Raw genomic sequence first — 27,032 nt, 5'->3', positions numbered from 1 at the left:
AAGGGAACACTCCTCCACTGTTGGTGGGAGTGCCAACTTGTTCAGCCACTTTGGAAATCAGTATGGAGATTCCTCAGAAAAATGGGAATAAACCTACCACAAGACCCAGCAACTCCACTCTTAGGCATATATCCAAAAGATGCCCATTCTTACAACAAGGATGTCGGTTCCACTATGTTCATAGCAGCATTATTTGTAATAGCCAGAACTTGGAAGCAACCTAGATGCCCCTCAACTGAAGAGTGGGTAGAGAAAATGTGGTACATCTATACAATGGAGTACTACTCAGCGGAAAAACAAAACAAAATAAAACAAAAAAACAATGGAATCCTGAGATTTGCAGGCAAATGGATGGCACTAGAAGAAACCATCCTGAGTGAAGTAACCCAGTCACAAAAAGAGAAACATGGCATGTACTCCCTCATATATGGATTTTAGACATAGATCTGGGGAGTGCCAGCCTACAATCCCATGGCCAGAGAGTCTGGGAAACAGAACCTTCATTCAGTGGCTGATGGAAGCAGAGGCAGACTCCCATGGCTAAGCACTGAGCTGAACTCAAGTAATCCAGTGACAGAGAGGAAGGCTGGATGACCGAAGGGATAAAGACTGGGCTGGTTTAACCCCCAGCAACAGCTGACCTGACAATGGTTAGCTCTTGAATCCCAGAGTGATGCCTGAGAATACAGCATGGGACTGATCAAGACCCCTTGAATACTGGTGTCAGTGAGGAGGCCTAGGTAATCTATTGAGCCTTGGGTAGTAGATCAGTATTTATTCCGGGTATGCAAATGGACTTCAGACTCACATCCAACAATGAGAGATGCACTCTCACCCTGAAGTCTTGGGGGAGGGTCTAGGCCCTGCCCTGGATGAAATGACAGACTATGGACACCCCTATGGAGGACCTCACCCTCCCTGGGTTAATGAGGTGATATTTGGGGGGTTGGTGGGAAGGCACGGGAGGAGGAGAGGGAAATGGAGAGGGACTGGACCTGGAATTGACATGTGAAGCAACCTTGTTTCTAATTTAAATTTAAATTTAAAAATAATATATATATATATAAGATATATATATAAAGAATGACTTATAAGTGTCAGTAGTGGTGATACAGTTGGGTTAGCCAGCAGGTTTGGGGACCACAGGAGGCAGGGATGGGATGTTAGTGTAGGTTAGGAAGGGATGAATCAAGGCTGTACTTGTAAGACAGTTTAGAGACTCAAACTTTTCTATCAGCAACAGTAGAGAGGCATTTACATCCTTGAGCTGAATCACCTGCTTGACGTCTCTCTGCCTGCTAAATTATGAATTTAAGTGATGGCTTGGGTCATTGTAGCAATCAAGGTGGAAGGTAATGATGATTTGGGGTTAGCTAGAATAGTGCAGGAATGTGTTGTTACTATACTTGGTGTCTAATTTAAAGGTAGATTCATCACTGTGAGTGAGAACTTAGAGAAAGAAGGGGGTGCACTATGGCTACAGGTTTTCATCTGAGTAACTGTAAGGAATACTGGCATTTGCTGAGATGGGGTGCATAGATGGGGATTTTGTTTTTTGTTTGTTTGTTCTTTAATATGTTAAGTTTGAGCTACTAATCTGGTGTTTATATAGAGCTACTGAGTTAGTTGCATATAAATATGCAAGTGTGGTGTTTAAGGGAGAGGTACATCCTGACAATTTTGATTTGAAGAGTCCTCAGCATGTGGATGGCTGGTAAGTCAAGAGTCAGGATGAGATCCATCGTCCGGGGAGTGACTATGAGTAGAGTTCAAATTGACAGCCTCCATGATGTAATTCCAAAAGAGTAGCAGGGAGGAACTGGAGAAATACAGGGAAATTTGAGGTGTGTGATATTTTTCTTTGGGGCTACAAAGCAAATGGTGGGGGCTAAAGGGATATGCTGGACTGAGGGAGGTAATGGGAGTTGTGGTTTGTGTTAGTACTTTTCTGTTGCTGTGATAAAAGCACCACGAAGAAGACAACTTGTAGAAGAGTTTATTTTGACTTATAGTTCAGAGGGATAAGATTCCAACATAGTGGGGAGATGTGACAGTGCAGGGCAGCCATAGCGGCCAGAAACTGAGAACTCACACCTTCCATGGCAACCAGGACGAAGAGAGAAAAAATTAAAAAGTGATAGGAAGTTTTTAATCTTAAAGCCTGGTCTCGGTGACTTACTTCCTCTAACAAGACTCTATCCACTACCTAAACCTCTCAAAATAGTGCCACCAACTGGGGACCAAATTTTTAATACCTAAGACTGTAGAGAGCATTTCTCTTTAAAACCACCCCATCAAAGGAGTGGGAAGAACTATTACAGATGTGTGTAGGTGGGAGTGGTCTGCATCCCTGCGAAGATGATGCGGGGTTTGGGTGGTATCTCTGGTGCAGAGATACTGGGCTCAGTGTTGGAGCTGAGGAGAGCATACTCAGTACAACCTGATGACCAGAGAGAAGGATTGGCAATCAAAGAGACTTCCAGCTATCATAGACCAGGACTTGAAGGAGGAAGAAAGATTACTTTATAGAGGGTGATTGTAAAGTCTTTGCTAAGGGAGATAACCCTTGAGATTGACTTTGAAAAGGTTATATATATGAGTTTAATTCATTTTATGTTGAACATTTTATATGTTCCAAGTTCACTCTGCCTACTGCCTGCCAGGTTTCCCACATGAAATTTAAAGTCCATTTTTCTTTCTGTTTCTTTATTATAAGAGATAAAATATGACTTATTTCAAATATCTAAAGAACACCTAATGTGAAGTTGTCTTTCCCCAAAGTAACCTTTTTCTTCTCTCTCTTCCCAATTTCAGGAACAAACTCTGGCCCTCAGGAAAGAGGGGATTGGTGTGGTTCTGGACTCTGAGCTGCCTCACTTGATTGGCATTGATGACGACCTTCTGAGTACTGGGATCATCTTGTATCACTTGAAGGTAGAAACTGCTTAAGTGGAACATTCTAATTTTGTTTCCAGATTTCCCCTCAGACTCCAACAAGGTTTATTATAATACTTTACAGCCATGAATACAACTATTAAATTAAAGAATATACAACAAATCCTTGAGCCTTTGGGGATTTTCTACAGTTCATTGGGATTCAGTGGTATTTGAGTTACTATGTTTATAGAGTTCTGAAGTTAAATGATGAGTCATCCCTTTCGGCTTCTCTTCTGCAGAATCAGTAAAAGGGAGATGAGGGAGAAGGGGACGGCAGAAAAGCTGAGGAAAGAAGAAGGACCCATAACTGGGATTTGTTATGTGCACAGTTGTTGGTTTTTCCTGGTAGTTAGAAAATGGTACCTTTGTCTTAGATGGTCAGTCTTGGTTCTGAACAGTTCTAGAGAGCAAAGTTTCTTGTCAGTTCTCAAGGATTACCTCTGTGACCTTGATTTTAAAGCATTCTTTCTGATCTATGACTCAAATTGAGGTTGTTTTGTCTCGAGTTTTGTGGCCTCTCATATCATGCATCTTTGGACACAAAGAATTCCTTGTCCACTGAAGGAGGGGCTCTGTAGAAAGGATCTGAAGCATCTTTGAAATTGATGACCTGAGCAGACTGCAAGAGCTTGGCCTCTTTGAACAGTTTGCCTCAGCAGTGGTGCTGGTACTTAGCAGACAATGTAGGGTGTCACTTCGGTGTTCAGTACACAGACCACTGAGGCCATTGCATGTCACTGACCCTGCTTATTCTGATGCCTGTCGGGTGCAATGCATCATAATGGAATGAGAAGTGGAGAAGCAGGCTGTCCTTCTGCACTCACTAATACTGAATTTTCTTCTCAGGAAGGTCAGACTTACGTTGGCAGAGAAGATGCTTCAACAGAGCAAGATATTGGTGAGACTCTATCAATAATCTCTCAGTGACTATAAAAAATTTTTAATAAACAGTCTTCTTTTTCTTAATTGACATTGAGGTAATTAAATAAGAGAAAATGTTGAAGTATACTGCTTGGTATATGTATAACTACAATTTTGACCACAACCCAATTAAATAACAAGCACAGTTAATTCAGTGAACAAAATAGAAGAATGACTTCTTTCTGACACTCCACATTTGTTCTCTATCCTGCTAGTATAGTTATTTAAATCACAATACACCTGTCACTCCGTACTTGTCACAGTGATTGATAGGAACATGGATAAAGGATCCTAGGCCTTTTAAAATTCAGGATATAGACATTTCTTTACACAAAAACGAAGGCAAAATATGAGACCAGGACCATGTCAGAAAGCATGGCTTTCTGGATGTCCTGTGGTCTTCAGAAGATATATAGCCAGTCAGCAACTCAGCCTGAGAAGATGACAGCCCGCTCATTGTTCTGAGCAGTCTGTGGTAGAGAATGTGGTAATCAGTATACCTGTGTAGAGGGGCAGAATGGTGACTGGGGGAAGAATTATACCATTTCAATATACATTTAGAGTTGCTGGTGAGGAACTGCGTTTCTATCAAGTATATGTTAATGAGCCACTTGTTGGATGTTTATCTATGCACTTATTATGTACTAGAGATGGGCAGAGATAAAAAACCATTCCAGAAGCTCCCAGACTCAAGTATTTTTTAGTTTATTTTTACATCAAACCCCTTGTTTGAATTATGCATTTGGTCTTGGGAGTAACTGTAAATGATGACAGTTGGTAAAGACTGTTCTCTGGCGAAAGACATTCAGTGGTACAGTTCTGCAGAGAAAGTGGGAGCTACTCCTGAGAAACAGAAGTGTTCACATTGCCATTGCCAGGATGTTCATAGATAATCGGATAGCCATCAGTACCTAGCTGTTCTCAGAATCAGCACAGACTGTGGCATTGACACCTCTGAGAAGCTTCTCGAAGCTCCAGGACCTCCTGTGTCCATGCTGTGCCATGCCATGCCATGCCATGCCTCTGCTTTGTGTGTCTGGGAGGCATTATCTGTAAATGCAAAGGAGCTCATGGGTCGTCGACCCTCATGGTTACGTTCTTGTCTCGCGGTGGCTGTCGGAAGTTTGTCCGTGTTGAGCAGTGATTCTCAGTTAAACAAGCTACTCAATTGTGTCTCCCTATTAGGAAGAGTGAGCCGCTGTGGCAGAGCTCACTGTTACAGGGGATAGTCAGACCTTTTGAGGTGACCGTCAGTGGATGCCTCTGTCTCTGCCACTTGACATTGCAGACTCACTGAACATAACTGTCCACAGAACTTTTGCGGAAAAGAAAAGGCATTCAAAATGAAAATGAGATAAATAGCCAGGAATCATCATTGCAGATACCAAAGTAGGGACCAACTTTCTCCTTTGTTTTTCTCTCCTAGTCCTTCATGGTCTTGACTTGGAGAGTGAGCACTGTGTCTTTGATAATGTCGGAGGAACAGTGACTCTGATACCCCTGAGTGGGTCCCAATGCTCCGTGAATGGTGTTCAGATCGTGGATGCTACACAGCTAAATCAAGGTAACTGGTTTTGTTTTTTAGAGATCTCTGTATATGTTGAGAAAGCAGTCTGGCATCGGGGAGCATATGCATGCTATTGATTATGGAACACAAAGGGCTAAGACTGCTTTCCTCCTTGTGTTTTCTATCTTTGTGCCCACTGTCTTTTTGAATTAAGCATGACGTTTATGAATATTTACAATTATTATGAGAATTAGCTATTAGGATGTTTAAAGTCAAGAAGTACCTCTTACAAGTAAATGCAGTGATTTCCTTATACCTTTACTTCCAATGTTTACGTCCTTCTTGTGAGTAGTTACGACTATACACACAGGATGGATATCATGTCTTTCTGTTTGACACAACTTCATTATTCTTTAAAAAAAAGGGGGGTTTGTAAAAGTAGTGCAGAGCTTTTTAAATCACAGAGCCATGTGAAAGTAACTATTACATCTTTACTAGTCTACTTTTTCCCCCTCTGGAGCTAAATTGATAAGATTATGAAAAGAGGAGGCGGCTCCAGGCTTTGAGCCTGTGGTGAATTAAACCATTTACCTCATGACCGGAAAACAAAAGAGAAAAGGGAGCCACACTGTAACTATCTGAGGACCTTCCCAGAGACAACAACACCTCTTAAAGGTTCCCACTGGTGATCACATGTCCTCTAGGGGACTATTGGAGTTCTGATTATGACAGTGTCCAGTCTGTGAGTACACTGCTGTGTATTTCCTCCATCAGTGAGATTCTCGGTACATCTACAGTACAGCCATACAACTAGAAAATTAATGGTGGTCCTCAGACCTCATCTTGTTTGGCCATCTCCTTCTCATGGATCCAACCTTGGCTTTGGTATTGTTGGCCCCATCTCCAGTTTCTTCAGTCTAGAGCAGGTCCTTGGTCTTTCATGCACTTCATGACATTGAAGAGTGTGTCAGATGCATTGTAGGATCACCCTCTACTTAAATGTAGGATTTCTCTGGTATTTTTCATAATTAGATTAATACTGTGCATGTTTGTACAGACTAGGCATGGACTATACCACTGAGTGGCTTACACTTCCAATGTGATGCATTTCTGACAGTGTTGCATTTTTCTCCTTTCCCACCCCAGATTGTCATCTGCCCACTACTGGTGGTTCCTTGGTAAAGGTGGAACTGGCCAGGCCTTTTCACTGTCAAGTTACTTCCTCTAGCTTTGGTTTTGGATAATGCTTGGGGAAGGCATTTTGATTATCGGTATTCTTTCCTTTGTCACATGTTGATTATTATTCTGTTGGTTGAAAAAGGCTATTTGCTTATCATTTCTTCTGCATTTGCCAAATGAATTTTTAGTGTAAGGAAAAGCTTTCTCTTATTGCTATTTCTTTATTCGTGTATTTAAATTAGAAGGGTCACATAGTATTGTACTTAGTATTTGCTCTGTTTTGCCATTATTTATTGTGAATGTTCAAATTGTCCCAGATTTGGTCAGGTGAGTTTCTTCAAGGTGGCTTCTGTGTTTTTTGGCTTGACCTCATTGTTTTCTGAGCTCTTGCTTACTTTTTGAGACACTACATCTAGACTCACCCCTAGAACTGTCCAGTTTCTTAAAGAGCATATATATCTGGTGTGCGCTCTGCATAGAACTTAAAATTAAATTTGGGTGATTCTTCACTCCTATGCTGCCCAGAAAAGAAGAATCACTAGTTTACTGAATTCCAGAAATTCCTCAGATAGCTGTAATTATGTCCCTTATTCTCTTCTGAAACTTGTTGATAAATCTCTCACATGAAGTAATTTTATTTTATCTTGTTCTTCTACCTAACTAGATAGCTCTGCTTTTTTGGCAGCATTTCAGGTTAGGAAGTAAAGTTTTGATCTTTTAAACTATCTCAGATGTGACTTTTGCTAAGAGAGTCTTAGAACTAATTGACATTGAGGGCTAATTGCAGGACTTATCTTTCCTTGTGGGATGCTCATAATTCTTTAATGATCATGCCATGGTGATGTTCAGATTCAGTGGGCTTGAGCTCCTCAAGCCTTATGATGAGCTCCTGAACTGCTTCTACCATGTTTGAAGGTGTAAGAGCATTGTGCACAGAGTATAAATGCTACTAACAAGCATCAGGGCAGGGGATGCTAGATGGCATTGAGATCAAGGCATTGCACGAGAGTAACAAGATGACAACTTTTTTCCCCCTAGACTTTCTTTCTTTAACATATATCCTGTCCATGCTAAGACAGCTGCAGTCTTTCATAAATTAAGATTTAAAATTATCTACTTTGGCTTGCTTGCTATTTGTAGATTTTTAAAATGAAAACTCGACCATGTTTTTAAAATACAAAGTGATATGATAAATTGGAGGTTTGTGAATGAATATATGTAGTGAAAGTAAAATGAAGTAAATGGGATTGACACATCCCTCCTCCAGATCATCTTCCCTGCCAGAGAGAAAGGAGTCAGGCTTAAAATTTGTATACAAGGATCAAAGAGTATCTCAATAAGCATTTAATTTTTAAAGCCTATAGTCAAGTGTAAAAAATGGACTTTGTTAAAAACATAATAAATGGGGAACAGGATTAAATGAAACAATATTTTATACTTATAAACCTTTCTTTTACCCATGAAGCAGGGTTTGAAAGTCAGTTCTGTAGAGCACTTCCCCATAGTCCAGCTTAGGTAATTTTTGCAAAGTCAGATGTTTTGAATTGACTTTTGCCAGCCATGCCTCTTGGAGATGGATCTCGGGGTAGCTGGACAGCTGCTGATTAGTACAGAACATTGAAAAAATTACAGCAGACCATTTATTATGCCTCATTATAATTCATGCTTTTACCCTCTGAAACCTTGACTTGTATGTTGTTAAATATTTTTGGCTTTCCAAGCCAGGCATGGGTTCTATTCATAGCCCCGCAGATCATGAACTCCAGGCCACTTTGATCTCTCACACCTGTTGTCCTACTCTGGTCTCTGTAGTGGTTATTGATCAGTCATCCTTCCTGGCCCATCATTCCTTTGTCCTCAGAATTGGCCTGCTTTATAAACTATTGATTGGATTTATGAAAGACATAACAGAAGAAACAATTTTGTAACAGTTCCCTGCTTTCAAAACAAAAAGGGTCTAGGACAGAAAACACAGATGGATGTCAACTCATATCATAATGATGTCTTACCACATTACCCTCAGTTGACTGCATCCCAGGCTCATCTTCTGTTATTCCTAGCACCCTCCCCTGTCATCCCCGGTTTCCAGCTTATTGCTGATATTCGGTATTCAGCCGTCTCTTCATTGGTAAATTACTTTCATTTGGAAATGTGCTGGGCTGTGCCATTAAAAAAAGCACAAGTAGTAATTACAACTTCCTTATCTAAATCACTTAACACATGCGAATGCCAACTAATAGATTTGTCTAAATTTAGAAGGTTGTCACCATTAGGGGCAAGGGTATTTTTTATTTCTTTTCTTTTCTTCATTTTTAACTTGTGTCAGTGAACTGCCTTCTTTCAAATAGCATACCCCACACACACACACACATTAAATAATAGGCAAGGTTTTCATCCATTAGCATTGTCGGTAAAATGAAGAGTATTTGCTGGAATTGTAAACACAGATGGGATGGAATATTCCTTGTATATTGTCAGTGCCTGCATATGGCACCTTTGCCTTCATCTTCAGACCTAAGCATATCCATCTCTTAATGGATACCCAGAACTCAGGTCCCCTGCCTCTCGTGATCCAGTGTTAGCTCCATAAAATGAGCACATAGAAAGAAAGTAAATATTGGACCATGATGCCTTATCCAGAGACCAGAGCTCTTCTTGATAGAGCCTAAGTCCTCCACACCCCAACCACTATATATTTAATAAGAAATGGCATAATAACTAAGTGTGCTGTAATTCAGGAAATACTTAAGCCTTGTCTTAGAATTTCCAGGAACTAGTCTTTCTTATTTGAATTATTTTTACTGTATTATATGTTTTTCAAGCTGGTCACTGTTAAATGTAATTAATTTTTACATTCATATCAGTGGACACCTTTGGTCCTCCTGCTGGTCTGTTAGATCCATTGAACATTCATCTCTCATTTTAGAAGTGCTACAGAAACTGCATCTTGGAATTCACACTTAGGTGCATTTGAATGTGATATGCTTGAGTGCCAAAATGCATTTGCATTTATTCAAGTACCCCGAAAGAGGGAACAGGTGATTGTCTGCAGAGTGGAGCTGAGGAGGCTTTGATAAAATTTTCATCTGCTGGAGGGCTGCTGTGAGTTGCTCAGTGACAAATTAAAAGGGAACTTTAGTGTCACTGGGAAGAAAATAGATCTTTGAGAGCTGAATCAAGGTATCCAGCTAAGGCAAAGAATCTGTCCCCTACAGTGGGCTGGGAGATAGGAGTGTCTCCTCTGGTGAACTCCCCTGCACTGACCTGAGCACTCCTTAGATGCCCTCCTCAAGTTAGAGACCTGAAATTTGAGATTCTTTTAAATGTCAAAGCCTGAGGTATTTTTAAAAAGAGAATGGTTCTCTAGTTGTATCCCAGGCCAGTGACATCAGCATTGCCTGAGAGCTCATTAGATACACAGATTCCTAAGCCTTATTTATAGGCATGAGGTCCTAGTGATATGGGACTTGGTGTCTGGAAGTAGTTCTGATGCATGCTTCTGCGTGAGATCAGCTGACTAGTCACACTGAAACCAGATTCTTGACACCCTGGACATTGGCAGAAAAACAGCTATTTGCCTATTCACTCTTTCTTTGCTATTTCACCCATCACACTTAAGTTTTTAGTCTCTCTGATGCTTCATGTAGCCTAAGATGACTTTACAGTGAGGTCTTCCCATGGATTTCTTCAAGTTTACCAGTTTGGAATTTACTGAGCCTCTGAATCTATGAATGTCTGTCTGTCTTTCGTGTTGGGAAGTTTGCCACTGATTTGTTTAAATATGTTTTCCTCTACTATATATGCTTCTCTTTCATTCTGGGGCTCTAATCACATAAAAATTAGATATTTTAGTTGTTGTCTTCTGTTCTTTTCATGCTCCGATTTTCTGTCTAGTTTGAATTTTCCTCCACAGCTATCTCCTGCTATAGGACTCATCCTGCAAGCCTTTTGTTTGCCTGATTGTTGTGATTCTGGGTCACAATGTTTGATTCTTATTTTTATGTCTTATCTCATTCTATTTGTTTTAAAGTCGAAATACTTGTTCAAATATGTTTATGATTGCTAGCTCAGAGGTCCAGCTCACTGACATCTTCCCAATTCTTCCTTTGTTAAGGAAGTAATAATAATGGTTTGAATTGGGAAATGTTTGAGCATTTTGTTAATGGACAGTGAGTTTCATTGAAATTCTGCGATGGGAAATGATGATACTCTGTTTCAGCAAGCATGTTCCCTCATTGGATTCAGGCCTACATTAGATTGTACTGCAGCACCAATGCTAGTTAAGTGTCAAAGCCTTTGTGCTAGCCACATAGCAGTGGATCTGCTACCACTGGCGAGGCTGGGACCTGAGCAGATTTCTGCTCTTTAGCTCATCTCTCGGGTTAAATATGCTTCTGAGGCTTGGGGTAGTGTGTGCACATGTGGTATTGAACCTCAGAATTCCTACTGTGCCCCCAGTAGTTTAGTTTTCCCTTCGATCTTTCTATTTCTCTCCTCTAACTGGGAATTGGACCCTTCCTGCTTCCACTCCTTCTACATTGTTTACCTATACCTATGTCCAGGGCAAAGGATTTAAAGGACACGAAGAGGGAACACACAGCCACAGGAGCCTGTTCCACCATCCTTGGTAACTCAGAGACCTCCTGCTGTCTCCACTGGGTACCAGGGACCTCCTTGTTTCTTGTCCAGACTAACACAGCAGGCTTCCTGTTGGTATTTTATAGCAATAAGTCTTTTTGAATTTCTTGTAAGTCTGAGCCAAGAGGAAGAAAGTGATCATTTTCAGTTTGGTTGCCCTTAGTCTTCTTAGCCCACTCATTCTCCCCAGCAGTCCTTAAGAGGACAGTGTTCTCTCTGTAAGAGCAATGTTAAATAATAGGAAACACTTTGATGTTAATGACAGGCCAGTATTGTAAACAACTCTTTTTAATGCTTATTTTGTATTGAAATCAGCTAAGATGGCAGTGTGGTTGACTCCTAATTGACAGATCTTAGAACCTTCCCTGGTGTGGTACCTTGAGTTAAGTCTGTAAGCTAAGCAGACACTTTTTAACTGAAAACTCACTGTGCTGTCTTTATGACAGCCCGTCCATCTGTTTTCATCTGTTTTAGACACATCAGTCATTCTGAGGCTACTTCAGCAGCTATGGAGGAACTCTTCATCCATGGCAAGGCATACTCTAACATTCTACCCCAGTTGTAGAAAGCAGCACCATAAGCCAGACATGCCTTGGTCAATTCCAGATAACCCAGCAGCCATTCTCCCAACATTTATGATTTTATATTGCTTTTGGATTATTTCATGACAAATCCACATTTTCCTTGGAAAAAACAGACCTATCCCTGTAGGAAGCAATCTGTTTCCCCCATGAAGTTTTAAGAAGAAAAACATTAGCCTGACTCACTCATGCATCCATCTAAGATTTTATGTACTGGTGTATCCTGATGATTTAAAAGCTTTGTACTCAGTTCATATACAGATCATCAAATGACACTTGATGGTTATTTGACTGGATACATCAATAGCAAAGATTGAAAATCAATTTCCTGTTTTCTCTAGAGGCCTGGAATCTGAGCTTACAAATTTTAATTTTACTGAGACTAAATGAGGGGTAAATTGATCTATCTAATGCCTAACTCTGTGCTTGAAATGTGAGCACTGATAAGGGAGGTGTCAGGGCCCTTGTGGATCTTTGGTAATGTGTTATATACATTTGTCGCCATCACAAAAGCCAGTGATCAAATGTAATGCTTTGATAGTGACATCTGCTGCAGTATCACATTGATGCCCACCAGTACCTGTCATTCATGTTCAAGTCTGTCAATGGCACCTTCATGTCTTACCTGAATCCATTTAGAATCTGTATGAAATGTGTGTTCCCTATAACTTATAGTTTTTCACATCTAGCTTCCCAAAGCCATTTTGAAATAGAATTACTGTAATTCCTGTGCCTTAAGTGCTAGCCATTATTAAAAGAGTATAAAGCTCTAAAACATACAACTTAATCTGTTCTTATGTCATGGTACATGTTATTGAAGAGTAGATTCTAGCATGACTGCAAAATGACGTTAACATTGCAGTTCATTTCAATATAAGATTTTTAAGCTATTTTAAAAACATGGAGAAGGTTTTTATAAACCATTAAGCCATTTCTTTTTCCTGGAATCAGGCAATAAAATGAGAATATCCTTTCTCTTTATTACCCAAGATTCTTGTTCATCCACCTTTCAGGGCAGTGTGTGGTACTCTGAGTCTGGATCATCCATCCATCATAACTCAAATGAAATCTCTCTTTTACCAAGCATCCCTTAGGAATGCAGCCTCTGTATGTGCTGAGTGGAGTGAGGGGTGCTTAAATAATTAAAATGTAAAATGAGGAGCCCTGAAGCAGAGTCCTCTTTCTGTTGTCTCTAGCCTCTAAGCTCCTGTTACCTAGGACCATGCACTTCGGGAAACACGGTTGTCTCATGTGTTTGTATCAGTTATAGCTCAGAACAGCATCTTTTATACAGTCACTTCTGAAATATTCATATGACAACATTTAATAAAAAAGCTAGTTAATCTATTTGTGTAGTAGCAGAATTACAAAATCTTATTAAAATGTAAGAAGAAGGATAATTACTTGTAGTATTAAGTATTGTTCCTGTCTTCCCTAGAAATCACTAGAAATACATATATGCTTCTTTTTTCAGCTTCTTTGACATAATAAAATAAAATCTCATATGAAAGCATCATTTATATTTCTCATTCACAGAGATTTAAATGAAGGAAGCTTTCTATCTGTCTTAAACAAAAGACTTCGTCTCCCTTTTTACAATGTCATTTACCCCTCCATTCCCTTTTAAGACTGTCTGGGATTTGTCTGTCTTTGGATATTTAACAAGCTCTGAAGTAATCTCAGAGAAACCATCATATATTTCAGTGAGGTTTAGACATGCTCTCAAAATTACAAATGAAGTGCATCACAGAAAGTCCATCTGCTGCGATTAATCACATTAACCTCAAGCAAGGAGTCATTGACAGTTAAAAGGAACTTAAGGTCGAGACAGAACCTTAGGAATTTTTCAGTTGATGAATAGAGGAGAACACTGAATTCCAAAGAGGTTCAGTCTTAAATCCTCTTTGTCTCATCCAGAGACACTGTGTATGTGTGTCTGTCAGGGTGTGTGGGGTGTGGTGGGTATGTTGTATATGATAGGGGTAGGTATGGGTGTGAAAGCTGGAGGCTATTGCCAGATGTCTTCCTCAGTATCTTATGAACCTTGGTTTTTGAGACAGGTCTCAGTGAGTCCGGGTATTAGTGATTTGGCCTCAGTGCACTCTCCTTCACACTCTCCCTCAGTGCTAGGGTTCCAAGTACACCAGAGTACTTAGATTTTTACATGGGTGTGGATAATCTAAGCTCACGTCCTCATGCTTGCACAACAATCATTTTACTCATTGGCCCATATTCTCAGCCCTCGTTTGAATATTACATCACTAACCAGTCTCATTTGTCTCTCCACCTACCCAGCAATGTACCCTTTTTCTTTAACTAGCTTATTGCATTCTAAGTATATTCATAAATTTCTTATTAATAAATCAAAACTAACTTTACCACCAAACCCACTTTACCCTCTGTTTATTAACATGTTACAGGTATGATTTGAGTCCAAGGGATGCCTATTGAAGTTTCCAGTGTCCTGTAGTGAAGAACTGAACCAAGGAACTCATGGTCAATGACAAAAATAGACTCTTTTGAAAGAGAAAGGCACTTTTAAGGGGTGTGGGAGGGTGCAGATAGAGAGCCAAAACAGATCTGAGACTCAAAAGCCCCACAGCCTGTCAAGACCATTCTTGGATCATTTACTTTTTCAGGGAGATCTATCCATGTCCCACCCTGAGCTCTGTGTTGGCACGTATAACTCTGGTGGGGCATCGGAGGTCCCATTCCTTCTGTCATCGGGTTTCCTGTTAATCTTAATCTTGATGTCTCATCTGCAGCCTGACTTTCCTGCCACAAGGGTCTGTAAACCACTGTTGTACTCGGTATATCTGTATACTTACATCTCCTTCTTCTCCCCAGCTTTTCTTTTCTTGCTTTGATCTTAATGTCCGCATCTCTCTTTGAGGCAAAACCCACTGGTAATTTCTAGTTTCCATTTTAACCTCTCTTTCAGCGTTCTCGATTCCCCTCAGTTCCTGCTTCCTGTCTCTTTCCTTTCCAAGGTCACCTCCCCTATGTGACTGTTAAAAGCCAGCTTTCCTCCAGGTCCTGTCCCTCCCTCCTCTCCCCTTTGCTCCCCTCCCTTCCTCCTCCCCTTCCTTTCCCTTCTCTTCCCTCACATTTAAATGGACATAATGAATTGTTGTGGATAATTTTGCTTTTTTCATAACTTTTTAAAGGGCTTTTAACTGTATATTTCATACAAATAACATAGATGGGTGGATTATTTTCAGTGACTTAATGTGAGTTGAAATAATGTCTCTGAGATACTATTCTGTTTTTCCATTAACATATTTTAGCAATTTTCAACTTGCTTAGCTAGGTATTTGATTAACAGAAGGAAATAAAGAATTGGATTAGGTGTAATTAACACCTGGAATTTGATCGCCTTATTAATCTCTAATGTAACTGAAGACTATTAAATATACCTATATCTTAGACATAACTACTTAGATTGTGACTTTCTATAAGAGGTACAGCTCTGTATCTTAATGGAAGAATGGAAAACACCTTTCTTAATTATAGTGATGTTGATTTTCCAGAGTAGCAGAGACACAAATGTGAATTTCTATGAGAACAATAAACAGATTGTTCATTAGGCAAAGATCCACTGCTTTTGTGAGTCTTCCAAAATTGTCTTCCCTTCCTGTTGACTCCATTTTCTGTGAAACAGTAACTTCCACTGAACCCAGCCCTTGAGTCTCCCCTGTGGCTTGTGTCTGAAGCAGTCATGGTTAACTGTATGGACTTAAACTCCTTTGAGACATCTAAGACACTACACTGACTAGGTGGTGGCAGAGTCGGGGTAAGGGGATACTTTCTGAAACTCCAGCATATATGATTGGAATTGTGTTATGACACCAGGCAAAGACCACAGCAAGAGGCAGGTGTTTGTGCTCAGCTAGAGGGTATATCAGCTCTCAGCAGCTCCAGGAGTTGAACCAAGGGACATTAAGGACTGGTTGATACTGTCCTCTCAGTATACTGTTTCCTCTGAGGTTTCAAGGGATGGTGGGCAAATGTCTTATTTAGGGTTTCTATTGTTGGGAAGAGATACCATAACCATGGCAACTCTTACAAAGGAAAACATTTAATTGTGGCAGTTCAGAGGTTTAGTCCATTATTGTCATGGCAGAAAGCAAGACAGCATGCAGGCAGACATGGTGCTAGAGAAGTAGAGTTCTACATCTTGACTTACAGGCAGCAAGAAGCGGTCTGTGACACTGGGTGTGGTTAGAGCATATATGAGACCTCAACCCCCCCCTCCACAGGACACACATCTTTAACAATGCCACACCTGCTCCAACCAAGTCACACCTCCCAGTAATGCCACTCGTTTGTGGGCCATTTCTTTTTAAAACCACCACAGATAACCCTGAGTTTTGTGTGGAATATTTTAAATTTTTAACCATTGATAATTAGTATTTCTGTTTTTGAAATTTTCCATGGGAAACACAAAACTTATGGGTTAACTTTTATCACTGTTTGCTGGATTCTGAACTCTGATCAATCTTTTTCTCAGCTGTCCAGGTCCATACATCTTATGCCTGTTTTTTGATGTTGTTTAAAAAAAATCCTTTTTATGAATTGGACTTGAATTTTTATGTTCTGAACATACATATGTAGTCTCCCATTTATGACTCAAGCTTTACCTGTGATACCCATGGCAGTAATTCTTGCCAGTCACTGACTATCCAGTGAGATCAGTGTTGGTCTTCAGTACAGAAGTCTGCTTCTAGCTACTTCAGTCTGTACTTAGTACCTTAATACTGGGCTGTCACAGTCATTGTCCTTGATTACTGACTCCAGAGCGTAAGACTTGTCTTTCTCAGGACTGAGACTGAATGCTGTATTCTATCATAAGGTAGCAAAGATGCTTTGGCATGGAAGAGACCACAGGATAATGAGTGTGTGTATAACATAGCTTCTCTTAAATGTCCTTAAGACCAGGGAGCTCACTGCCTTCCATGGCCAATCAGCTGGATCTGGACAAGTCTGACTTCAGAAACTCTTTGCTTCCTTTTGCTGATTCCTCTCCTCTTTGGTCATTCCTGGACAGTAGCTTTGAATTCCCTTGTTCATTGGGTACTTAGTACTGAATGAGTATTCTGGTCTAGCACATCTAATGCAGACATCTAAATGTTAACAGGGTTTGTGATAGGAAGCAGCATACTCCCTTAAGAATAGATGTGTATAGATTTATGTATGCATCCTTTTCCACATCAGGTACTGGCAGGTTTTAGAAGTAGGAACTTGTTCTCTGTCTGTTCCACTGTGTTTCTTTTGAAATTGCTTGTCTTTGAGTGTCTGCCTCTGTAAGCATTAATAAACATTTCCTACATTTGAAATCACATGTTTTGCTTGATGATACATCTCTTTCGAGTCCTGGAGGTTTGTTTTTTTCTCCCAAATAATCACAAGTCTAATTATCTGCATATTAAGCTTAAAATCTCTTAATAGGTTATAATGCTTAGATTCATCACTTCTGCCTAGGTTGTTTTGAATATCATGACACCCAGCTGTAAAAACAAGAGTACATGCAGGTTTAAAATTAGCTTCCATAGGTGGGCCTTTGAGACTGAACTCCCCTTATTATTTTCTAATGCCCTGGAAGGAAAAGTTCATGCTCTGCTGTTGTTAGCTGACCACACTGCCTACCGCTGATCACATTGCCGTCTCTGCATTGCTGTTGTTCTTTTGTATTCCAGGTGCTGTGATACTCTTGGGAAGAACCAACATGTTCCGCTTTAATCATCCAAAGGAAGCTGCCAAGCTCAGGGAGAAGAGAAAGGTGAGGGTGTGGGGACTGTCCTTAGATGGGGGTGTCTCCTAGGTCCTACTACTTTACTCTCTGGGACTAAAACCTCTGGAAAGGAAGCTTTGTAACCAGTTCAGTTCCAGGCAGTTTGTCTCCTGACAGATGAGAGCAGGAGAGCCAGCAACTAGAGTCCAGAGCTCACAAGAAAAAAAAAAATGTTCCTTTTAGACCCTTCTTGCTAGTCTATGCATCCCTAGAAGAGTCAGGCTTTGTGTGGCGTTGAGGAGTTACTTGCATCTACCAAAATCTGTCTAAGTAACATAGCACTGAATCACTCTTATCACAAGTCCACCACAGTAAAGTATGTTTTTCCCTTGGGTAGGAGACAGAGTGGGGTGAATTTAGGACCATTGAGAGAAATGGGCTTGGTCGATGGGAGCAGTCAGAGGTCTCATAATGGTAGAGGAAAGAGAGGACCATGGTCCACACAAAGAGAGGACCATTGAATGAGAAGGAAAGAAATCTGTAGCATGGCCTTTACGAGACTGCTGAAGATAGTAAAACCTACAGTTTGCGTTGTTGCCGGCTGGTAACTGTGCTCTGCTTATGTAGAGATTCCTCCAGGTTGTCTACAGCAGCTATTACCACCCCAATTTACAAGTAACCAAATGGGAAATTAGATTAAGACAGACGGTCCATAACAGGCTTGAGGGCAGGAGGTGGGCAACCAGGACCTCCACCCTAACTTGCGAGCCCGAAGTCTTTGTTCTAGCCACCAAGTGACAAAGCATCTCATGCCACTCCTTATATAAGGGCTGCCCAAGGCTGCCAGGACCTTTGATGGAAAATGAGAACAAGGCCATATTCCTCAACTTAATCAGGGCTGGTGATCCAGTCAGTAAATCTTCTTCCCTATTCCAGCCCAGGACTACTCTAGACAGTCCTTTTTTAGACACGGTTCCAGAGAGATATGGGAAAAATCTGTCTGCCAATAGCTTTCTTTGGAAGCAAATAGACCAGTTCTTACATTTTAGGCCTCCCCTCACCTATCCCTTTCTCTCTGTCACTCAGTAAAAGTGCATGTTAAGCGCAGCAGAGATACAATTTCTAACTACTACCTAAACTTCAGTGCAGTGTAGCTAGGAGGCTTTCTGAGCTATGGGATGCCTGGTGAATAAAAGGGACCATTTTGGGGTCAGGTAAAAATCTGACACAAGAGAATCTCCCAGGAATCTACGGGGATGACCCTAGTTAATCAGATATGTAGCCTGCCCTAGCCATCTCCTGTGACCAGACTGGTGACTAGCCCAATTGTTATCAGAGAGGCTTCATCTAGCAATTGATGGTAACAGATGCAGAGCCACTGTCAAAGATTAGGTGGAGTTCAGGGAATCCTGCAGAAGAGGGGGAGAAAGGATTGTAGGAATCAGAATGGTCAAGGGCACCACAAAAGAAAAAGAAAAAAAAAACAACCTCACAGAATCCACTAAACTGGGCACATAGGGGTTCACAGAGACTGAACCAACAACCAGGGAGCCTGCATGTAACTGACCTAGGCCCTCTGCATACATGTGACAGTTGAATAGCTTGGTCCTCTTATGGGACTTCTAACAGTGGGAACAGAGGCTGTCTTTGACTTTTTTTTTATTGATTTTTGGGATCTACCCTTAATACACGGGGAAGTGCTTAGTCTTATTGCAATTTGATATGTCATGTCTTGTTGATACTCATGGGAGACCTGCCCTTTCCTGAACAGAAAAGGAAGAGGAATGGATTGGGGGTTGAAAATAGAGAGAATGAGGTTGGGAGGAGAGGAGGGAGAGGAAATGGCGGCCAGGATGTAAGATAAATGAATAAAATTTATCTTTTAAAAAGTGATTTTTGGTGTATAAGGGACTGACTATCCCTCATCTACCAGATATTAAGCATTCACCTGAGTGTACACATCTCATCGCCTGTCACTAATGGGAGGCAATGGTTGTAGAGCGCTGACCTTCTCATACCCACCAAGGTAACCACTCCGCCCTGTGTCTGCTCTTAGAGTGGCCTTCTGTCCTCCTTCAGCTTGTCTATGACCGACCTCTCCAAGTCCTGTGAGAACCTGTCTGCAGTCATGTTGTATAACCCTGGGTAAGTGAACAGCACGTCTTCCCTGTGATTAGTACTATGGTGGTATTTATGGTGCCAACTATATTATAGTCACTTAACGGTAATAAAGCTTGGGCAAGGGCACCTCCTCAGCATATCAACTGCAATCATTTTCCAAGTTTTTTTCCAGCTAGTGCTGTATATACATAATTGTACTTAGTTATAATCACAGTACAAATGGGATTAAGTTCTCTGATTTTTTTGCTTAACAACATAATAAGCATTAGCAAAGATGGTTACAAGCTTCATTATCATCTTCATAACTGTCTAATATTTTAAGTTAGCACTTTGATTACCCAGCGCATGATCCCTTTGGCTTAAATGCTTTTATCTTGTTTTTATAAATGATCTGTAATAACAGAGGCAGCCTTGGTCTTAGGGCATCCCACAGCCCAGAGAATTATCTTCACTTCTTTAAGACATCAGAGGATGGCTGAAGATACAAAAGAGAGCATTTTAAATGAGTTTAGCATCTGGGTGACCTTGAGTTGTTAGCCTAAGTGCTCAAGTCCTTGGTGACTTCATCAGTAAGATGACAGTGATGATAAAAACATCTTGAAACACGGAGCTATATGAAAAGACTTTGGGTACTCCTCAGTTTTGAGGTTCCACTATTTCATTCTTTCTACCAAGAGAATGTCACATAAAATAATGAGCTGAATGAGTGCAATGAAACTCACAGAGATGTCCCTTTGGAGCTCTTCTTTGTTTAGCATTTACTTTGTGACAGGCATGGTGCTGAGTCACCTCTGTCCTCTCACTTCTCAGAGTTGTGGTTGCCTGGCTTTACATGTGCATCTGTTCATGAATTAGAGCTCTGCTAGTGTCCAGGTCTAACTCCCAGACCTTGCTCCCACTTCATCAGCCCTAACCCTGTTCCATTTGGGGACTCTACTTCCATAGCCATGATCTGTGGCTGCTCCTTGAGGTCCAGATTGGGCAAATATGAGGAATTGTTGCTTGATTGCCCCTGAATGCACTTTCAATCTTATCTCTACTTTGTTCCTTTTAGAGGCCATCAGGTTAAAGCCCAGATTCTGAGTTCCTTGAGCCAAAATAAAAAGAAAGCCAGTTGGTGAGACAGAGGGTCTGTGACTTTCTGGTCACTCAATTTATTTTATGGTGTCCAGCTTCATCTTCATCATGCAGCCTTTTAAACTTCAGGTTGTGTGATTACTGAGGGAAGTTATATTCATTAAATAATTTTTGTCTTGAGATAAGCCAAATAGTAGTGAGACCCGAAAAATACAAGAACCCTTTCAGAGTCCCTGAATAGGCAGTCTTTGTGAAGGCACGAGTGCTTATAGGCTCTTAGAAATTGTAGTGGTTTTCCCAGCTGCTTTGTATGGTGGCTAGAAGAAATCATTTATAGGCTTACATCATTTAATGTAATATGCTGGTCCTTGGTGTTGATATCAGTGGTGTGATCCCATGTGTTAAGTACTGATTTGTCTCCCAGCCCAAGACCCAGGTAATCCTGAAATCTGTCACCACCTTCCCCATCCTCTGTGCAGTGGAGCCCTTTGGTTTGCTACCATTTGGAAACTTAGTTTGTTACCTTTGAAAACAGAAAAAGTAATCTCTCCTCAGGTCACTAGCTCTCTTTTTATTTTGTATTTATTTGTATGGTATTGAGTTATTTTCTTCCACAAAATAAAGAATATATAGCCCTATTAAAAGTGATATTGTATTTTAATTGATTTGAAGTTCAGTTTTTTCCCTAGTATTGATAAAATGGCATTAAAGTATACCCTTTGGACTTCCAGTGTGTACAACTACAATGTCATCACTTCTCTGACTCCCCAGGGTCACTCAGCATGTCCGCTACCAGTACATCTCAGCATGGCCTGTCGCATCCATCTCATTATATCTTGGCACATCTCTGTGCATCCCTTTGCAGTTTTATACCTTCAGGTAGTGGCTGTGACTCAGCTATGTCTGAAATAACCTGTGCCATAGGAGCTGGTTCTTTGCTTGTTCCAGGGCCCAGTGATTATTTTTCCTGACACCTGCAGCTCCAAGACACCAGGGAGATGAACCCATTCTTCAGGCTATTCCCAGCTCTCATCAAACTGAAATGTCCCTGTTGACCACACTGCTGCATTTCTGTTATCACTGTTTTTCATTCTTTGTGGAGACATTCCACCATTCAGCAGACTCATTCTGAGAACTATTGTCAACCAGATATGACTCTAGGACAGGGGCCTTGATATGGACAATGTTCAATATCCATGCCAGCTGGAGGCCAGAATCAGTCTGTGGATGACTGGGAGATCAAAGAGGTGAAGGTGGAATGAACTGTGGTGCCTTTGGGGCAGTGTTTGGCAGGTGTGCTCAGGGAGGACATCCTGGGTAGGAGATCTAATACTTGATTTAAGACTTGAATGGAGTGAAGATTATAGTCAATGACACTCATAAAACACAAGGGGGAATGGAAACATTTCAGGCAAAAGAGAAGGGAAACAAAATGCTTCAAAATCATAAATTGGACAGTGGACCAGGGTTAGTGGAATACAGAAGAAGGGTGATGCAAGGTGTGAGGTGAGGGACAGTTGGTGGCAGCCTGTGTGGGCCCATGTGAGGCACTGCAGGGAGTGGTGTCTTCTAAGAATGCTGGTAAACATGAGAAGTCTTTGTCTGGGACAGTAACCTAAAGGGCACTTACTATGGAAATTGTGCTATAGATTCAGGATATTGTGAAGAAAGCTGTTTATTTAGACCATATGAAACATAATGGTGTATGGTTCTGGGCTTGGGCATAGAGATATAGAAAAGTGAAGTCAAGGAACTAGGGGAAAAGGGGAGATTTCCAAGTTTCAGGTGTAAGCATGTGGGACAGATGTTGTACCCTTTCCTGCAATGGGCCAGACAAGGAAGATAGTTGATTACAAGTGGACAGATGATGAGAATTCTATTTACATCTTTCTTGTTAAGTTGGAAGCTTTGTGAGCTCAAGGGCCTTGACTTACTTTATTTCACAGTGCCATGTATATCTCCTGGTTATTACTAATAGCAAATAGTTTGAGATTGTTTTAGTAAGACAGATGAATTCTCTAGGGTTTTTTATTTTAATATTTTTAATTAATTTCCCTGGGTATATACATTGTAATTATTGAGATAAGACATAATATGCAAAGTGGTAGAACCCCAGAGATAACACAGTTTCTTAAATAATTCTCAAGGTCATGTTCTGATCCTTGACTAAAGGTTGTAGAAGGAGGGGAATGCCTTATGACAAAATGGGAAAATAAGCAAAGAAGATCAGGAAACCCAAGTGAGAAGCAATATATTTCAGGTTAAATTACAGCTGGTAGCTTCTCGATGCTTCTGATATGAGAATGATGCATTCTCTTCACCTGGCTTCTGCAAAAAGACACATTCGTGTAATACTTGTTGGTACAAATTCAAGTAAAATTATTTAATACTTCATCATACCATCTTTCTCCCTGGCTCCCAGTCCCCTGCACTCGCTACCTGCTGCAAAGAGTGATTACCCATGAATTAATATATAATTGAAGAAGAATTGCCTACTCTGACTTATGGGAAGACAGATACCTCATTATGAAATTGTTGGCTTTAGCAAGTGGGCAAAATGAAGCATAATTAAAGCTATAGCCATGCTGTTTTTACCATCCTTTTTTTTTGTTGTAGGTATAAATGCTCTCTGCATAAATTAAGCTAGAAGAACATTGAAAGAAATATGTTTAGTACCTGGGCCCTTATTAAAGAGTTGTTTAATTCCAGATAATCCACAGCTTGGACTCAGAGCATGCTCATTTCTCAGAGGAAAACTTCAGGCTGTGATGTTCCCTCCAGGCAGTGGGTATTGCTGAAGATCTGCTGTGTGCTGACAGCCTGCTAAGTAGTAGATTTCCAGCTCTCTGTGGAGAGCCTGGGAACACGGGCTTGTCATGTGAATGCTTGTAGAGCGAGTGCAAGACAGCATGCAGTTCAGAGCAGAAGGCAGCTGTGTCTGCAGACTTCCCTGGACTCTTGGGAAAGGACTGATGTGACATGATGTAACTAGAAAGGGCTCTCTTTCTTCTGCCATGCCCCCTTTGGGTAGCCATGTCCTAATGGGTTGGGTGACAGAAAACCAGAGGCCCTGTGGCTTCCAATAGCAGTCTTTATTAGGATTGAGATCTCCTGCAACCAGTCCCTTAGAATCTGTATGAGTCTGATTCATGAGAACCATCTGTCTTCTTTTTGGAAACCAAATATTATTTCCTTGCACTGGCACCAATCTCTTGTGCAGTTTAGCTCATTCACACCCTGGACTAAGTGACTAGTGTTCTTGTCTTAGAGAGGATAGCAGAATTACAAGAAGTCTCAGATAAACTTTCTCCTCTTTTGTTGGGGTTATAAAGATGTTCCTGGCCTGCAACAAGCTCTTACATGGGGAAGAGAGACAGAGAATGCTAACTGAAGACTTAGTCCTCAGCACCCACCTCCCAAAGACTCAAAGTCACTGCCCTGACTTTGTACTGAAGGTTCCACTCTATGGCTTCCAGGGGAACTGTCCTTGCTGGGCCCTGACTGTTTACAGAAGTAGTTGTCACTTGCTGAGGAGGTCCACTGCAGGGAATGTAGAGCATCCCTGAGGAAGACTGGGCAGAGAGAGTGCTGCTGAGAGGAAGAGGAGTCAACAGACCTAGGCCCAGCTCCCTGGAAGCCTAGCTCTAGCACTTAGAGTTTGCTTTAGTAAACCCACAGAGTTGTTCTTTAGGGCTTGTATTTCTGTGTTTGGCAGATGAATTTGAGGTGTAAATTGCAGCTCAGGTTTCCTAAATTTGAACATAGTGCTGTGTATGAAGATGACATTATACATTCTTATTAGTGCTTTAAGAAGGCTTCTTCAGAGCCAAGTAGGTGATGTATGTCCCCATTCTCATCACTGGAGAGATGGATGCCTGAGGATCAGGAGTTTAGGGCTAGCCTCAGCTGTGTAGTAAGTTCAGAGCTAGACTTGGCTATATAATCTCCCATCTCCAAACAACACAAAGCAACTCAGCTAGAATGTATGTTTAAAGAATAAACTCTAGTACACAAACAAGAGTTACTTTCTGTGTACTTGTGCTCGGTAGCAACTTTTCATGTTAGCAACTACTTTTATGTGTAGACTTACTATAATGTTTTACCATCCTAATTACTTTAAGAACACTGTATAGTAAAGTGCATTGATGTTACCATGCAGGCAATCTCTAGAACATTCTTCATCTTACAAGATGTAGTGCTGCATTCTTGAAACAATGCCTTCCTGCTCACAACTCTTTTTCTGGTTTTGTTCTTGTCTGTTTCCATGAATTTTACTTCTTTAGACATATACACCTGGGGTCAGAGCATTTTTCCATTTGTGATTGTTTTATTTCACTTAGCAAACTCCTTCAGGTTTTACTGTTTTGTCAGAACTCCAATTTTCTGGCTGAGCAGTATTCCTGTGTACATGTACATTTTATTTGTCCATCATCTGTTAATGGATATCAGTTATTTCTACTGTTGGCCATTGGAATAATTCTACCTTGGACAGGAGAGTACAGATGTCTGCCCGAGCCTTTGATCAGAGCTCTTCTAAATGTTTCAGTGAACTGCTAGTCTGTTTTCCATGTGGCTCTGCCTTCCTTATATTCTTACCAGTGAGGGAAGTTTCCAGAGTCTACCCTCACCCACCTGTGAGGATTTTTTTCATTTGACTATAGCCATCCTAGTGCATCCAAGGAACTTTCTTACTGTGGTTCTTCATCACTATGTCTTGTTCCCTTCTGCTTTCTGAAGACTGTCTAATTTTGGCAAAAAAAGTTAAGAAATAAAGGAGGAAGAAATTACCCCCACCCCCAAATACACACTAAAAGTTCTGTAAAGAGTGGTGAATATATCTCTACTGTGGATGGATTTCTCAGGGATTACAGACAACTTGTTTCACATATGTAAACCCAACCAGTGCTGAGTCCAGAAAGTGTTCATTCCAAGGAGGAGTATGGTCATATTTGCACTGGAGGGTGAGTAATGATAACATTTGGGGAGCTGCTGTAAGGATGCTTGGAGGCTAGGGCTTGGAATGAGGAATGAGGGAAAGAACCTAGAAGAAAGCTAGAAAGACAAGCAAGGCAGGCAGGCAGCTATGGGTCCTGGAAGTTTAACTGTCTGTGGACTTTAATAAAGGAAAATATGTTGACTTCCAGTTTTAGGCTTAAGTCTTTGATTGGATGTTATTTAGCTGAAATACACACAAAGGAGGAGGGTCAGGTTGTCAAAGGCACTGAGAATAGTCAGAATAACTTAGTAACTGGGCCCTGGGCCTTGAACTTCTTCTGTAAGTGGCTGTGGTTTTGAGTCTTGTGTCAGCAGTCAGACTCCCCATGGGGAAAGCTGTCTCTGCACCAGCAGCATTCGTATGCCTGTAGGAAGTACTCAGCCTTGCTTGGGGGATGGATGAATGAATGAAATGAAAATGATGAGTGAAAAATGGATTTTTATTCATTCATGTGCCTAATGTTGAGAGCCTCTCATTTGCCATACCTTATGCTAGAGCTTGAGTGATGAGGACAGGCAAAGACTCAGTTGCCTTGGAGTATGAGTTAGTAAGTGCAGAAGATGCTTGTGAAGTCTTGCAGGAGTCACAGAACCATAGCTTTGTCTTACACACACCACCCTTGGGTTTTCCTGGGATTACTCTGTAGGGTTCCTGCCTCCTCTCTGGGGAAGAGGGCTCTAGACTTCCACCCCACTGGAGCCTGAGGATATGTTCCTTGAGCTCTCCTTAGTGATCCCTTCTTCCTAGCGTCAGGCCTGCTTGGTCCTTCAGTTTCCATAGAGTGACCTCCAAGCTCCATCACTGTCATCCAAAACTTTCTTCTCCAATGTGGTCTCTTTCCACATTGAACCCTTCCACCCTGAACCCTTGACCTAATTGGATAAAACAAGCTTGCCCCACTTAGGAAAGCTATGTAGAATCCTTCCATCTGTTTCCTCTGCTTAGTTTCCTTTTAAGCTTAGTCCAGGAATCACATTCTCAGGAGCTTCTGCCCATCTCCAGTTTGAGTTGAAATTTTGCCTTTTTCCTTGTGTATATATTCTGTTCTTGCCCTCTCTTTCCAAATTCATCTAATGCCTAGGCTTCTTGAAGGCAAGAACCCCCTATGCCTTACTCAGTTTCAAATCCTGCACACAGGGAAGTAACCTCTTGCTGCTCTAGAACTATGGGGCTGCAAAGAAGTTCTGGAATGTGTGGTCTCTAGCTGCCTGTACTACACAACGGCCCTTGTACTCTGTACTTCCCACATGTCTCCTTCTCCTGCCTTAGTGAGTGCTTCCGTCATGGTTGGTAGCATGTCTAAAGATCACAGATCTACATGTCCCTTGCTTCCTTTGGTGTCAT

The 27,032-nt window shown here is 41.1% G+C and overlaps 1 protein-coding gene across 8 annotated transcripts in view; it reads left to right on the top strand.

Annotated features, from left to right (window-relative positions):
* Nucleotides 1-27,032, top strand: part of Kif16b (kinesin family member 16B) — a 263,590-nt gene that overhangs the window by 128,534 nt on the left and 108,024 nt on the right. For all 8 annotated transcript variants that reach the window (XM_040746394.1, XM_040746395.1, XM_040746393.1 and 5 more), the window contains exons 13-17: nucleotides 2,815-2,934; nucleotides 3,784-3,835; nucleotides 5,285-5,422; nucleotides 17,460-17,542; nucleotides 19,551-19,639. In XM_040746394.1, coding sequence (XP_040602328.1) covers nucleotides 2,815-2,934; nucleotides 3,784-3,835; nucleotides 5,285-5,422; nucleotides 17,460-17,542; nucleotides 19,551-19,639 — 482 coding nt within the window. The remainder of the gene's footprint in view (nucleotides 1-2,814; nucleotides 2,935-3,783; nucleotides 3,836-5,284; nucleotides 5,423-17,459; nucleotides 17,543-19,550; nucleotides 19,640-27,032) is intronic.

The sequence above is a fragment of the Mesocricetus auratus genome, unplaced genomic scaffold (assembly GCF_017639785.1).
Source record: "Mesocricetus auratus isolate SY011 unplaced genomic scaffold, BCM_Maur_2.0 Super-Scaffold_100004, whole genome shotgun sequence".
Lineage (NCBI taxonomy): Eukaryota > Metazoa > Chordata > Mammalia > Rodentia > Cricetidae > Mesocricetus > Mesocricetus auratus.
This window is presented reverse-complemented; position numbering and strand designations above follow the sequence as displayed.